At 32.0% G+C, this 16,196-nt stretch overlaps 1 protein-coding gene across 1 annotated transcript; it reads left to right on the forward strand.

Moving 5' to 3' along the window:
• The first annotated feature begins 35 nt into the window (after nucleotides 1–35).
• LOC129310513 (uncharacterized) lies at nucleotides 36–15,025 on the forward strand. The gene is made up of 3 exons (XM_054952369.1): nucleotides 36–1,588; nucleotides 7,398–7,461; nucleotides 14,827–15,025. Exons 1-3 carry the CDS (start codon nucleotides 1,293–1,295, stop codon nucleotides 14,926–14,928), a joined length of 462 nt encoding a protein of 153 aa, XP_054808344.1. The 5' UTR covers nucleotides 36–1,292; the 3' UTR covers nucleotides 14,929–15,025.
• Nucleotides 15,026–16,196: the final 1,171 nt, after the last annotated feature.

Here is a 16,196-nt window from a genome sequence, read left to right on the forward strand (position 1 = left end):
CTATGGTTCGCCTTTCCTTTACATCTTCTCAAATTTTCAACAGATACTCATCTTCAAGCTGTGTCCTTAACTCTCTAAAACTCATTGGTAATCTCTGTGGAATGTAGACTACACAAAGTAAATTTCAGTGAGTCATGATGAATATCCAAGTAGGATTCCAGCAATTTATGCTCTTGCACCATTAGATAAGCAACATGCAATGACTTTCGACTTAAGGCATCTGCAACCACATTTGCTTTCCCCGGATGGTGTTCAAATTCGAAGCTATAGTCCTTCAAAATTTATAGCACAATCCTTAAATGCTTGGCATTCTGCTCCTCATTTTTAGAATATATCAAAATGTCATCAATAAATACCACTACAAACTGATCCAGGTAAGGCCTAAATATGTGGTTCATGTAGTCCATGAAAATCGCATGTGCATTTATTAACCTAAATGGCATGACCAGAAACTTATAATGCCCATATCTGGTATGGAAAGCTATCTTGGGCACATCCTCCAAGCGCACTCTCAATTGATGGCATCATGACCTCAACTTAATTTTTGAGAACACCGAAGCTCCTACCAATTGATCTAACAAATCATCAATCCCTCAGTAAAGGATATTTGTTCTTCACCATCACCTTATTCAAATGTCTATAATCAATACAGAGCCGTAACCTACCGTCCTTCTTCTTAATAAATAGCACAGGTGATCCCCAAGGTGACACACTAGGTCTAATAAATCCTTTTTCAAGTAACTCCTCTATCTGCTTCTTCAACTCAGCTAACTCCATTGGTGACATTCGGTATGGTGCCTTTGAGATTGTTTTAGTTCCTGGCACTAGGTCTATAGTGAATTCTACTTCCCTTTCTGGAGGCAAACTAGACATATCATCCTTAAATACCTCAGGGAATTCATTCACTACCCCAATCTTAGTAATATTTCCATCATAGACCCCATGCACTAAAAAGAAAACCATATAAGCCATACACCCTTATTGTATCACACTAGTATAAAATATGAAATTTACAGGGTACCTTTTACACCTATTAGAAGGCAAATAGTGTAAAAAATATAGGTGATGGCATTTTTGTAATTATGTTGAAGTTTTAGACACTTTTTACACTGGGTGGACCACCATCTGGTGTAAAAAGTATGGTTTCTACACTGGGTGGCCATGCACCCGATGTAAAAAGTGAAGTTTTGGACACTTTTTACACTAGGTGGAAGTGAAGTTTTGGACACTTTTTACACTGGGTGGACCACCACCCAGTGTAGAAAATATTTTTAAATTTCCCCTCCTTCTTAATGTCTTCTTCCTCCATTCATTTGCTCCTTCTTCAGTTGCTTCCTCCTTCTTGTCGTCCTCCCCCTGTTGCCGCTTTACTCCACCGCCCTTTCCGACCCCCGTTGCCGCCCCTCCTCGTCGTCTCCCCCTCCCTTAGCCACCCCTTCCTTCTCGTCTCCCTCTCCTTGTCACCCACCCCTTCCCTCACTGCCCCCTTCCCCTCTCCCTACCCTCCTTTCTCAATGCCTCTGCCCTGCCACCACTCCTTCTCCCCTTTTCACTCTCTTAGTGCTGAGCCGTTGTTGCTGCCACTCAGGTATGTGTTGAATATGAATTTTTAAATTTTATAATGCTTAAATTTAGTTTTTAATAATATTGATTGTTGCTGGGAGTGCTGTTAGTGGCTTCATAAGGCCTCAGATTATTGCATGTGATCATTTATTTGGTTTAAAATTATTAATTTTCTCATGTAAAATTTTCTAAAACTGTTGGGAAGTCCAATTTTTAGGGGAGACTCTATCGAATTTTTTTTTTGAATTTATTCTTTCATCTAAATTGTTTAAATTTAATTTTTAATGATATTAATTGTTGCTAGGAGTGCTGTTAGTGGCTTTGTAAGGCCTCAGATTATTGCATGTGATCATTTATTTGATTTAAAATTGTTAATTTTCTCGTGTAAAATTTTTTAAAACTATTGGGAAGTCCAATTTTTAGGGGAGACTGTCGAAATTTTTTTTGAATCCATTCTTTCATCTAAATTGTTTAAATTTAGTTTTTAATGATATTGATTGTTGCTGGGAGTGCTGTTAGTGGCTTCATAAGGCCTCAGGTTATTGCATGTGATCATTTATTTGGTTTAAAATTATCAATTTTCTCTTGTAAATTTTTTTAAAAGTTTTAGGAGATCAAATTTTCAGGGGACACTTTGCCGAAATTTTTTCAAATCTTAAATTAATTAGGAATTTAGTTTCTTGAAATAGTTTGAAGGTAATAACATTAGTTATATTCTTTAGGAGGTGACACATGGATCATAGTTGGATGAATGCTAGACGAACGAGTGACAAGTATGATAATGGGGTGAAAGAATTTTTGGAATTTGCTAAGAAAAATGCTGTTGGGATGCCAACCGGTGTTAAGGTTAGGATAATGGAATTTGCTATGATAATGGAGTGTCAAAAGTCCACTTTTAACATCGGTTGGGATGCCAACCGGTGTTAAAAGTGGACTTTTAACATCGGTTGGAAGCCCAACCGGTGTTAAAAGTTAAAGTAATTTTTTTATTTTCTTGTATATAATTTTCAACATTGATTTTATAACTGATGTAAAAATATTAGTTTTTACATTGGGTTTATAACTGATGTAAAAAGAGAGACTTTCTACACCCCTAAGAACAACATCGCTTGTTTAACTGCTGTAAAAAGTCATTTTTAACCACTGTAAAAAGTTATTTTTGTACTAGTGTAAGTTTTTCTACTTGCACCACTAATAAGAACATAGACTCGCTAGGAATATTAACCGGTATAGTATGTATCGGTAAAAAAACTATCTTCCTAGTACAATCCAAGGTGGAATTATTTGCCATCAACCAATCCATATCGATAATCATGTCCAAACCCTTCATAGGAATTCAGATCAAATCTAGGGTGGTCGAATGATTTTCAAACCTCACTTCTACATTTAAACATGCTTTACTAGTCATATCAGATAACCCAAACGGCATAGACACTTTAATCATATAAGGCAATTCATGTAAAGGAAGTCCCAACCTCTCTACACATTCTTATGAAATAAACAAATGTGTAGCACTGGAATCAAACAATGCTTCAATTTTTTGCTCGCAGATAGAAATAATACCTTTTATCAAGTTTGGCGATGCTCTTGCCTCCTCCTGAGATAGTGTATAGACTCATCTTAGAATGATAGATCTCTACTCTGCCATCTCCACTCTTCCCTTAGGGTATTGTCTTGCCAAATGGCTAGGTTTCCTACATTTAAAACATCCCCAGCACCTCCCAGGATGTGACCGCCCACACTTAGCATATAGTGGTGGTCGAGTTGTACTCAAGGTTGGGGTAGGCATATTAGAAGCCCATTGGGATGGTTGTGGAACACCAGAACTCCTAAATCTGCCCCTCTGAAATGTTACCTGAGTGTGTAATCCTCTAACAAAACTCTTCTTGCCCAGTATTGCAGAACTACTCAGACTATAACCCGTCTTAGAGAGTCCTCCAGAAGGGCTTAGGGAGGATGAGAACCTCCCATGACTATCTCATCTCTTTTCTGCTTCTTGTTGCAATTCGGAGCCGATTACACATGTCACCATATGTGGTTACTCCTAGTAGAGCAATTTATTGTCTATATTCAGGCCTCATCTTTTCCAAAAGCCTCTTGGCCTTCCACTCACTATCATTGGTCTCATTCAAATAAGAAGAAAATTTTAATAGCTAATTAAACTTCTGGATAAATGCTTCCTCATCAAGATCTCCTTGCCGAAATGCATGAAACTCGGCCTCTTTCTCATCTATAAATGTTGGAGGAAAATGATGATCAAAGAACATTTTCTTGAATTGTTCCCATGTTAGCTGGCATCCATCAACTGGTCTTGCAAAATTCCACCAGTGTTTATCATCTTCAACAAGATATACTATGGCTATAATCACCTTCTGTTTCGTAGAGCACGGTACCACCTCAAAGATGGTCTCAACTCTCTCTATCCATTTCTCCACTTCTCCTTCCTTCATAGTTCCATTAAAGGTTGGAGGGTTAAACCGAGAGAAAGTCCTTCATGCTCGATTAATAGCCATCCCTTGAACATCTCCATCTGCTCTCGTCCCAGACGATCTAGGTCTACTACCAGAACCATGAGATGGTTCCGATCTGCTCTCATGAGCTTCCTCTTGTCTCCTTTGTTCCTCCTCATGACCTCTATTATGGAGCAAAGTGTCGTGGTCTTGTACAGTTCTCTGAATATTCCTCATCATATCTTGCAATTCTTTTAGAATTGCATCATTATCTTAGGACCTTTGTTGTTGTTCCACTTGTTTCTCTGGCTGTACCTCTAGTATAGGCCTATCATTCTCTAGTAAATTACCAGCATTTCGAGTACTTCTTCTAACCATTTTTCTCCCCTCCCAAGGAAGAAATCAAGTAAAAAAGGGGAATTAGTAGGAAATAAAGGAAACGAGACAAAGGGAAACAGTTGTGTACATAAAGTTGCCAACTAATGAGAATGAATGCAATAGACACATTAGCACAACCAGATCTCATAACCTAAGAAACTGATACCAAACTGTAATGTCTACCTTGACATTACTGAAATTCACTACATAATCACAACAAACAATCATAATTAGGAGCAAGAATTGCTCCTAAGCTCACATTATCCATATAAGGGCTAAAACTAATAATCTTTTAAAAATAATTGTGGAATAATTGAGATCCCATAAAAAACCCTTTAAATTGATAGTTTGAGCTTAAACTTAATGATTTATAAAGGTATTGGAAGTATGGAAAAGTTTTAGGAAGCAAACCACTTCAAAACAGGGCTAAAAATGTCATTTTTAGTATTTTTGGTCTATGTGCCATGGCATATGGCACAGAAAGCGAAGTTCACTTGCTGTATCATGCACTGTGGCGCACGTGTCCATGATAGCAATACTGTCATGACAGCTTTTCTGAACGAACTTCGAATGAAGGCCATTTTTGCATTCGATGTCTGGTTGGAGTGATTCAAGTGCCTACGTGAAGCTTATTCAATAAGCTAACTAAGTTTCATTACGATACAACACCGTATGAGAATTTTAGACACTTAAATGCAAAAGTCAGTTTTTAAAGAAATTTTCAACCATCCAAGTACCCAAAACTCATAACTTATACCATTAACCCATTGTAAGGCTTGAACTAAGTCCAATGGACTAAAATACACTTGAGTGACTAATCAAACACACAAAAACATAGCCAATACAAAATTTAGCCACTCAATGGCCATTTCACCTAATACAACCAAAACACACAATCAACACTACATGCACTATTTGGCTTCTATTGCCACATAATACATTACAATTACATTGTTACCATATAGATAAAACATTCCTTGTACTTGTATTAGTATTTTAGCCCATCACCAAAAATTCCTACATATTCACATCACATACCATATTGGGCTAAAATACAAAAATAACATAGTATGAAACAAGTGCAACCAATCAAAATGATATGCATTCCTAGTTGGCAACATATAATATCATTCATATAAGTTTATATACACGACTCAAAATGAAATCGAGCTTTACAATAAGAATGTAGCAAGTATGCTAGCCCTTGCCCAATTCCCTCCATGGCTCAGTCTCGCTAGTAGAACCTGTAAAATAATAACCACGGGGTGAGATAAAAATCTCAGTAACTAAGATAATCTATACTATTGATTAATAAGCCAAGTTATAGACAAGCCTTAAATCAAGTAAAATAAGCACAATATATAAAATCACCACAAATTACATGCATGATCCCTATCTATCCGGTCCTTCAATACTCTCGACCAAACCGATAGGCTATTTCACAGAACCAAACCACATATATGGTTCCCAAACTCACCATCCATGTTAGGACTATCTGGCCAAGGTGTCCTAAACCACTTTTGAAACTATTGGTTCCCCCATTACAAGTAATTAGGGTGTCGTTACTCCAACACTGCTTCCTACGGATGCTAAGGAGCATATTCTCCAACTTCGCACCCTTTTGGGTATTAAGAGAGTAAGTCTCCAACACCACACCCATTTTTGGGCACTAAGGAGAGTAAGTGCTGCACCTGACGTCCTAAGGTACCAGTAGTGCATATGGACTTAATCTTCACTAACACTACTAGGGTGACCTCCCACCCTCTAATATGCCACAATTCACTACATATCTCCACTTAACCATGCATAAACAACTTTCTAAATAAATATAACAAATCTTACCATTTACTTCAAAAATATAGAATTTTCCAAACCAATGCTCCACTTATTTTCTAAAATAGTTAACCTTTAAAGAATTTAGACATATATACTCTACAAATAATAGAAAAGCAACTTGAGAATAACTTATACAAGGTAATAAATAATGCAAATTATCTAGTTACCTCAACCTTTTGTTACTAAAAGGGTTACCCATGGTACTAATTCTTTTCTTGTGTCAAGGTAAGTTTTCCCACTCCACAGTCTACATCAACAAGTACTATATGTTAATTTTCAATTAACATAAGCACTATTAGCTAATAATAACCTCCCAATTCTCCCACTTCTCACTCATATTCTTAACAAAGACATTTTAAGATTATAATTTGTTCACACAATCCCTTTAAGCCTCTTTCTACTCTATCACAACATAAAACTTAATATCTCAACTTATCACACTTCAACACCCTATGATCAAGTTAGAGCTTGATCCAAAATTCACCAAACAAGAAAGTAGCTTCCTATTACCATATATCCAAGATCAATAAACCTAAATTAAACCTTTAGAGTTAATAGAAACCTTCAAAACATTGACTCATGGCTTAATCCAATCAGACCAAATTCTCACTCTTCCAAATCCCATGGAAAATTATATGAAAAGGTAGAGGAGAAGGGTAGGAAACTTACTCAAGAGTTTGAAGGCTCAAATTATCTTCAAAATCTTCCTAAAATAATGCCCTAGTAGTGCCCAAAGTTGCTCCCTTCGTGTTCTAGGTTTTCCACCCCAAAATCTGTCAATTTATGATGATTTGAGAAATTTTAAGTTGCCTACTGTGTCGTGCGCTATAGTGCATGCCATGAAAGCCGTGGCTCACGACACAGCGAGCAAAATATTGATTTTGCTACCTCCAATGCCACCCGACTTGATCCAACTTTCATCCTATCTCAATTTAAAGCCAAATATGACCTAAAAATTCAATTAGCAACCCAAAAATATAATTAAATAAATTAATCATATTTTTAACTAATTTATCCCTTAATTAATCAACTTTTCTAGATTTGAAGTCTTAGGATGTTACACATGTTTTTATTCTATGTAATTTTGATGATAGAGTTTTTTTAATATAATTTTGACAATGTTGTGCTATTTTTATAGAGCCATCATCAACCCCCTACTAACTTGTGCAGCTTTTATGTGTTGAGACACGCATATAATATCATCACAACTGGCTTGATTGAGTTCATTGAAAAGGTAAATCTAATTTTAGATGTTGTCTATTTTTTGTTTACTTAGAAATTGCTAAGTTAATTTTGTTTATTTTTCATATGTTAAATGATTCGTCTCCATTTCTTGAATCAAAATCCAAGAAATTAGAAGACATTAGGGACTATTCCTATTAGACTATCACAACAATCATCCTTTAGAAGAGTAAGTTATATAGTTGTAGAAAAAATTAGTGTAGTTATATAGGATTGTGTGGTTCACGTTTGACAATTCATTTGATGTTTAATTGTGTACTTGTATAGTTTTGTGTGAAAGGAAATGTAAATGTTTAACAATTCATTTCAATTGATCAATATTTGATTATATTGGATCTGTCTGGTTGTTTGGCTATTTTAAATTTAATTAGATTGCAAGTTTTAATTAAATTTCAGCCTAACAGGGCTGGGGGTAAATGAAAGACATGAATGTGATATTTTTTTAACAAATATATCTTCACCGGTTATGACTATAACTGGTGTAGATATCTATCTTATCTACACCGGTTACAATATAACCAGTGTAGATATTAATTTTTAAGTAAAATTTTTTATAAATTCTTTAATTTTTTTTCCACACCTGATGGAAAACTGATGTAGATATATATAATATCTACACCCATTATTTTTTTAACCGGTGTAGATAATGACAAGTTACCTATACTAGTCTTATCTACAAAACCGATGTAGATAATCAATCTTAATCAATGTAGATGTCACTTTCTACAATTGTGTTATATGATTTTTATTATATATTACTAATTACATAAAAATATAATTGTAGATTCACTAATCTAATGGTAGCAAAAAAAAACTTATTTTGCCCAATTTTAATTTTAATTTCTTAAATTATTAAATATATAATAATCTAAATTCTAAAGTAAAGGGAAAATTATGATGAAAATATGGGGAGGTAATAGGTAAGAAACAAAAAAATTGTAAATTTGAAAATTAATTTTGTCTCTCCAAAATCTTCTTATATTTAGAAAGAAAAGTTGGAGATAAAAATATATGAATCCCATATTTTATTTTCCTTCCAATTTTCTTTTCGTTTCATTTGTCTATCCTTGGTCAAGTAGGAGAAAATGTCTTTACCCCCCACTTTTCATTTTTCCCTACTTTTCTCTCCTACCAAACACAACATTAGGGACAACTAATGTCCTAAACTTGATGTTGGATTATTTTTCCCTTAAACATTAAGGGCCCATTTGTTTTAGCTTATTTCATGAAAAAACCACTTTTTTTTGAAAAAAATCTATTTTTTTCAATTTTTATGATGTTTATTTATAAAACAAAAATCAAGAAAGATATCATAAAATTAAAAAATAACTAACTAATGATCTTTTTTTATTGTAACCAAACATAAAATAATGTCTGTTTTTTTATAAAATCTCAACAAAATAAATCTCATTTTGTAAAATATCTAAACTACCCAAAAATTATTTATTTTTAATTTTAAACAAACAGGCCTTAAAAAATCTAATGACATGTTTCCTACCATTAAAACTATAATGCCCTCATTGATATTACCATACAACCATCCACATAACTATGAATCAAAATAATTAACTTTAAAAATCATGGGATCTTAATATAAAACTTTCAAAAATCATATAATAATAAAACTAGTTGGTAAAATAATACATAGCAGAAGCATTGTGCAATAGAACTCCTAAATCAATAAGAAAACGTATGCAATTTAAACCAAATCAAGTCAAAATAGGGGCCATATATGCCACGGCATGTGGCACAGAGACCACAGCTGCCCACTTTATGTCATGCATCGTGACATGTGGATACATGCACTGGGGCACACACACCTGATAATGCTTTCATTTAGTAATTTCTAGTGTGAACTTCGAATGTATTTCCACATTTGATGTCTAATTAGGGTGATTCAAATGTCCACACGAAGCTTGTTTCATGATCTAACTAAGGATACTAGTTTCATTTCAATCCAATATCTCATTTATAAATTGAACACCCAAGTGCATTTTGACCATTTTTTATGTAAAAATTTGCCACTTGAGCATCACCAATTGAAATTGTATGTTATTAGCTGCTTTTAGAGGCTTGACCATATCCAAATAGACAATGTATACCTGATTGACCAATCTTATACACATTATACCATGCATACACATGATTTGCCTATAAACCACGCATATCACACATTTGGGAAAAATTTCATTTTTCATTCTCAATCTCATACAAGGCCAAATCTTTCCTATACACATCAAGTATATCTCATATCCACACATATTCACATTCATCCACTAGCCCACTCTATCATTCCATCATTCACACATATACACATGGCTAGGAAACCAAAACCACCAAAACACAATATTCATAACATTATGTACATGTACTTAATTCCTAAGGCAACTTATACACAAGTTCAAAACTAATAATATACAACTTCATTACACCAATTCTTATAGAAAGGCTTAGTAAGAGGTATCAACTTAGCCTATGTCTTTTTCTTTTGCACCACCACTACCAGAACTTGAAAGATATAAATAACCGTAGGTGAGATAAAAATCTCAATAACTAATATAGTTCATTCAATGTCTATTATCACAGACAACCATGCCAAAGTGACAAAATTAGAATAATAGCAATTATATATCAAGGTATATAGAAATTTCCTCTTTTTAAAGCATATCTATGTAAATACCACACTAGTATGATCATCTAGTCAATGAACCTCTAATGCTCCTCAACATGAAACCATAAGCTCTATTGGATCAATGACTTATTGACTGAAACACACTTTTAGTGGTAGAAACATCCAGCCAAAAGTAATTCATCCTATCTATGGACTATAGTTTCCCTCTTTACACACTTGTGAGAGAGGTGTTATTGACTTCTAACCGCATCTTAAGTACTAGGGAGTTGCCAGACTATTCAAATGTCCCATGGTAACGGTCCTAATATATGCTATACTAGATTACTCATGGTACCAACCTATATAATACTATACCGGATGTCCCATGGTGTTAGCCTGATCATATAAATTTTTCACTCACATCTCCACACACACATCCCCACATATCCTGGGTGAACTCCCATCCCTTATGATCATTTTCTTTACACAATTTATCACCATTCCACACTTTCATAACACACACACACATGTCAAATAAAGTTAGAAATCATTAAACTTTCCTTTTACAAATATAATTTCATGTTAAAATCATTCACAATGCAAAACCATGCATAAAAACTATCAAAACCACAATTATACCATTACTTCTACATAGTTATAATAGTTAACAAACATAATAAATTATATGGTTACCTCAACCCTTTTACTTAATAGAAAGGATTACTTGTGTTCTACAACCCTATTCGAGCTTCTTTAGTTATTCAGCTCATTGCATGCAAGAATCTACATGATTTAGGCACCCAGGGTCAATTTCACCATTGACAAAAAGTGCCAATTATAATACTTAAGCACCTAATCACTATCGTTTCCTCTATTTACACTCACTCATGTGCATTATGACTAATTACCACTCTATACAAGCTTAAACCTTTACCTAGCCAGATTTCTCTCACCACTCTCTCTCTAAACTAGGTCAAATTATACTTATTGCTTTATAGCTTTATCATTCCAATTCAAACCAGTCACAAAGTACTAGTTTAGTTTTGGAGAACCTTTTTATTATTATAGGATAAGAGATCATCTTCTTAAAATTTTTAAATTTAATTTCTCACTAGTGAAAACAAGAAATAGGGTAGAATTGATGGTTAAGGTAGTACGAGACTTACCCGATAAGTAACAAGTTGAAAACATTGTCCATTCTCCCAAAACTCAATGCTATAGCAAAGGTTGGCACCTTCTCCATGCCTGACCCCTTTTTCCTTATTTCCTTTTCTATTTTCACGAGTGACACATGAAGCCATTCTGCACCATGCACCACGGTGCATCCATCCTCTACCTCGGTGCATGGCACAGTGAGGGTAATCCTTACTATACTCACATGCTCTACTTTAGGACTTCATTTTTCCACTCATATTTACTCATATAACATATCAATGAGTCAAAATAACACTTTACTATCTAGAATACTAATCTCACATTAAATCACTAAATCATTCCGTAATCAGTAATTAATGCAAGATTAAAAATTTGGGATGTTACAAATACACCAGAGATAGATGCCTAGTCAAATTTTTTTAAAAAAAAATCCAATCTCATATTACAATAAAAAAATTAAATTAAAAAAATATTTCATATATACACTTGACAATCTGACTTAGATTTTTTTAAAAAATTTCCTCCACATGTACACTTGACAAGCGCTAGCCCTCAATCTTGGCAATTGAGGCTTATAGTTGTTGTGTGAGAGAGCAAGTGGTTGTCTACATCTAAGCTAGGTTTTGGGATTAAAATAGTGCAGGGAAGGTAAGTTGTTGATATTGAGAGAGGGAGAGTAATTTTTTTTCTAAAATAAGAAATTTGAGTCAGGCTATCAAGTGTACATATGGAGGAATTTTTAAAAAATATAATTAATTGCTGACTATGATTTGAGATGGGAATTTTTTTTAATTAGTTTTTGATTGTGCATCTACTTGAATTCCATGTGTACAAATGTGGGGGACCCATTAACTTAAATTAACGTTTGTTTTTGGCGCATTCACGACTTGACACGAGTGATTAGGTTTCTTAACATTTAAGGTGGGAAATGACTCAAAATTGAGTTTGGGATACCAAATGCCCCTAAGCGAATACTTTGAGACAAAAGTGATCTTATTAATTTTTGATTGGCATCCACTTGGATGCTACATGTACATTTATTGTCAAAACACTTTAACGGTAAAGTAGAAATGAGTGCATTTTTAAACGTTCAAGGGCATTTTGATCTAAGATCGAGTTCAGGACACCTACAAATCCTAAGTGAATAATTTGAGAGCAAAAATGATTCTTAACCTAATTCTTTATTACTAGTTCATAATCATATTTTTGGGGAAAGAAATTAAAGTTCTGAAAAATTGGGTGTTACCTGTCTCAAAAAATTTAAAGTTACATAACATAATATTTTTATTTATTTTTAAGATTCCAATGTCATCAAACCAATCGTTACTAGACTATTAATTAACATATTTTGGACTAAAATACTTTCTTTAAGAAATTGATTTAAAATTACTGAGGTATATAAAAAAATTTAGTTCATACATTTTGAACTTTTTCTAATCATATTTAAAAGATAAACTTATTTATTTAGTAATTTATCGAATTCCAAATGCATAACTTTTTGACTAGAATTATATTTCAAGCACATATTTGCATAAATCTTATATATTATTTCAATTAATAAATAAAATATTTTATTATTTTTAAAAAAGTATCTTGTTTACATTAAAAATTAGACTAAAGTGTAAGTTTTTGAAAATATTTTAAGATCTTAATAATTAAATAAAATTGTAGAAAGATCATTATATCTTAGTCTCTCTTTGTCAACAGCCAGGCAAAGGAAGTGATGGGAAGGGAGAAAATGGAAAAATTAAAGGGCGAGTGATAGATAGATCCTAAACAATCAATTAATTTAAATTAGGTTCCAATCAATTTCAAACTACCAAACTCTAGGGATTTTCAAGTTTAGCTCTCAATTTTGTAACTTCGTTGTGATAAATGTGAAACTTATTTTTTAGATTTTAACATGGTTGAAAAATAAATACATTTATTTTTTCTATTAAAATTTGGAATACAAGTTGTAAATTCATTACAATAAAATTGTAAAATTGAGAGCTAAACTTACAAATTCATAAAGTTTGGCATTTTAAAATTGGTTGGGACCTAATTTGAATTAATTGGTCCTCTTGAAACGTATTTGTCATTCTTCCAAAATCAAAACTCAAAATGAAGATATTGGCAAGGAATATTCAATGGATTTTGAAATTTTTTTGCTCGTGATCTCATTTGTAATTATGTTTCTTATTAAAATTACTAAGTTACCCTTGCATAATAAGCCACTACCAAATTTGCATTTTCTTCTTCTCTACTTCCTCCTCACCCATCCTTTTTTCTCTTCCTATTCCAACATTGATAGGCCCGAAGTATTGCCATCGTCGCTGGCAGAGAATAATTACTTTGTTAGTGCAACACCCACATAAACTCCAAAGAAGGCAGCACAAGACGGAACCACAAATTCCTAGAAACAGAGTCTAACAAGGAAGAGCTTGTAGAAATTTAGAGAACAAGCAAGAAACTCAGTTGGGGTGTAGGTCAAAGAGGGACAAAAGACCAAGAAACATTTGGTGCTTCCATTGCTTCAAACAAGATCAGGTTAATTGGATACAAAGCTGGAAGAAAAGCTCTCTCTTTCTAAAAATATATTAGCCAAAAAAGAAAATTCAGAAAAGATATAACAGGATCTATAAAGCTGGAGGAAGGAAGAGAGAACATGGAAGTAAAGTTGCTTTGGAAGGAAAAATGATTGACATGATTGATAATTGTTGTTGTTGGATTTGGTTAGTAAGTAAAGTCAAGAGGCAAAGAAGAAGGATAATACTTTCTTAGGGTTAGGTGGTTGGCTAAATTGTGCCAATGTAGCAGGTTAAGACTAAAAATGAAGAGTTTTGTTTGTGGGAATCATTGGATCTGCACATACTAACCAACAATTTGTAGTGGGTATTATTATTTTGGAGAATTTTAAATAAGGATTAGGAATGTGACATAAGTATTAGTAAATTTTAAAAAATTCTAAAATTTCAGTTTCATACAAGGGACAAAAGTGAAAATAATTTTAAATGTGAAAAGACTAAAGTATCATTTACTTGTTATGTAGAATCATTGGTTAATTTTATTACTTTACTTGTTAATTTATCAATATTACTTATAAATTACATCCGTTTGTCAAACAAACAATAACATGAGTGGTTAATTTGCTAAATTGATTTATTAATTTACTAATATCAGTTGTAAATTACAAGTTCTGTCAATAATTTATAACTAATGTTAGCATATAAATTAAAAAACCTATCAGTAATTTACAAATGATATTAGTAAATTAATAAATAAAGTTAGCAATTTAACAATTAATGTTGTTGCTTATGATTAAACAACTTATGTTAAGTCTTATATAATTATTGACACGTCAACTCATGTAATTTGCAACTTATATTAATATATTAATAAGTGAAATAAAAAAATTAATAACTAATAATTTTGTATAATTAGTAAAGAGTATTTTAATATTTTTTCACAATTGAAATTATTTTTACTTTTATCTCTCTTGACTAAACTAAAATTTTAGAATTTTTTGAGATTTACTAGTAATTATATCATATCTCTTATCCTTCTTTAAAATTTTCTCTATTATTTTCTCTTCCATGAGAGAAAATGCAGAGTGAGACTGAGAGAGAATCTACAAAATTGTTACAAGACTGGGGGCAAACGTACTGCTTATCCTGTCAACGGAGCGTGGTACTTACCACTCTACAACAGTAGAATTTGAGAAAAGCTTGTGGTTGACTCTAGCCCATAGTTGTTGGAAGAGGAAGAGATAGAAGGTTGAAAGAAGAAAATGCGGTCAGGGTAGCTGACTCTATAAGGGTAACTTGGTAATTTCAATGAAAAATATAATTGTAAATGATACTTTTAAGCTTGCAGAGAAAATTTTCAAAATTTATTCATTCTTTTCCACATATATCTTAATTGATTTTGGCCAAAATATGTATATATATATATATATATAATATATATCTTACTCCCTCCATTCCTATATATAAAAAGTTTTTAAAAACTTTTTTTATATTTAAATATAAAAAATTATTAGTATATTTTTAATGAATGTATCATTATATTCTTATTAAATTGAAAAGAGAAAAAGATAAGTACTCTCATTAATTTAATTTAAAAAAATTAATTTTTTATTTATAATAATTAAGAGTAAAATTAAAATATTATTATATTTTTAATTGAATAATTAACTTTTATTAATTTTTTTAATTTAATTAAAAATATTTTATATACAAAGATGGAGGAAGTAATTTGATCCTAAATGCGGTTCTCTTAAAGAAAAGCAATCAACTTGCCAGAAGATCTGGTCAAATCAAAATGATGTCTATGGGCCCATCATCGCTTGCCTTACTTGATTAGTGGTTTGTCTTTCCATCTTGATTGATTTATTAATAGGAAAATCTTGTACATTTAATATATTTACTTCTAATTAAATTAAGATATATATGTGTGAGAGGGAGAGAGAATTTTTATAGATTACTTATTCTATAATAAACTATTGTTATTTATATTATTAACACATTAATATTAACTTATCTTAATTCAATTAAATAAAAGTATATTAATTAAGTATATAAAAATAAATATTTAATTTTTTTACTTGATTAATTATTAGGGAAAATGAAAATTAGGGAATCATGAAAATATTAATGATAATTACAAACTCTAATTAAAATTTCAATAATAGAGCATGGTTCTTACTTATAATTAAAACAATATGAATAATAAGTTGAAAATCAACAAAATATTTGTAATGTTAGTTGGAAATACACAAATAAATTTATGTGAATCAATTGTCAATCTCAATTTTTTATTTTCAATATATAAATAAATTGCTAGGAAAAAAAAAAAATACACTTATGATTATTTGTAATATAAGTTAAAAATTTATGAGAATCAATTATAAATCTTAAGCTAATCACTTATAATTTTTAGCTATCAATATAAAGATAAATTTCTTAGGAAATCTACAACAT

This window comes from Prosopis cineraria, unplaced genomic scaffold, assembly GCF_029017545.1.
Source record: "Prosopis cineraria cultivar Desert tree isolate PC_DT_omini unplaced genomic scaffold, ASM2901754v1 PC5, whole genome shotgun sequence".
NCBI classification, from domain to species: domain Eukaryota; kingdom Viridiplantae; phylum Streptophyta; class Magnoliopsida; order Fabales; family Fabaceae; genus Prosopis; species Prosopis cineraria.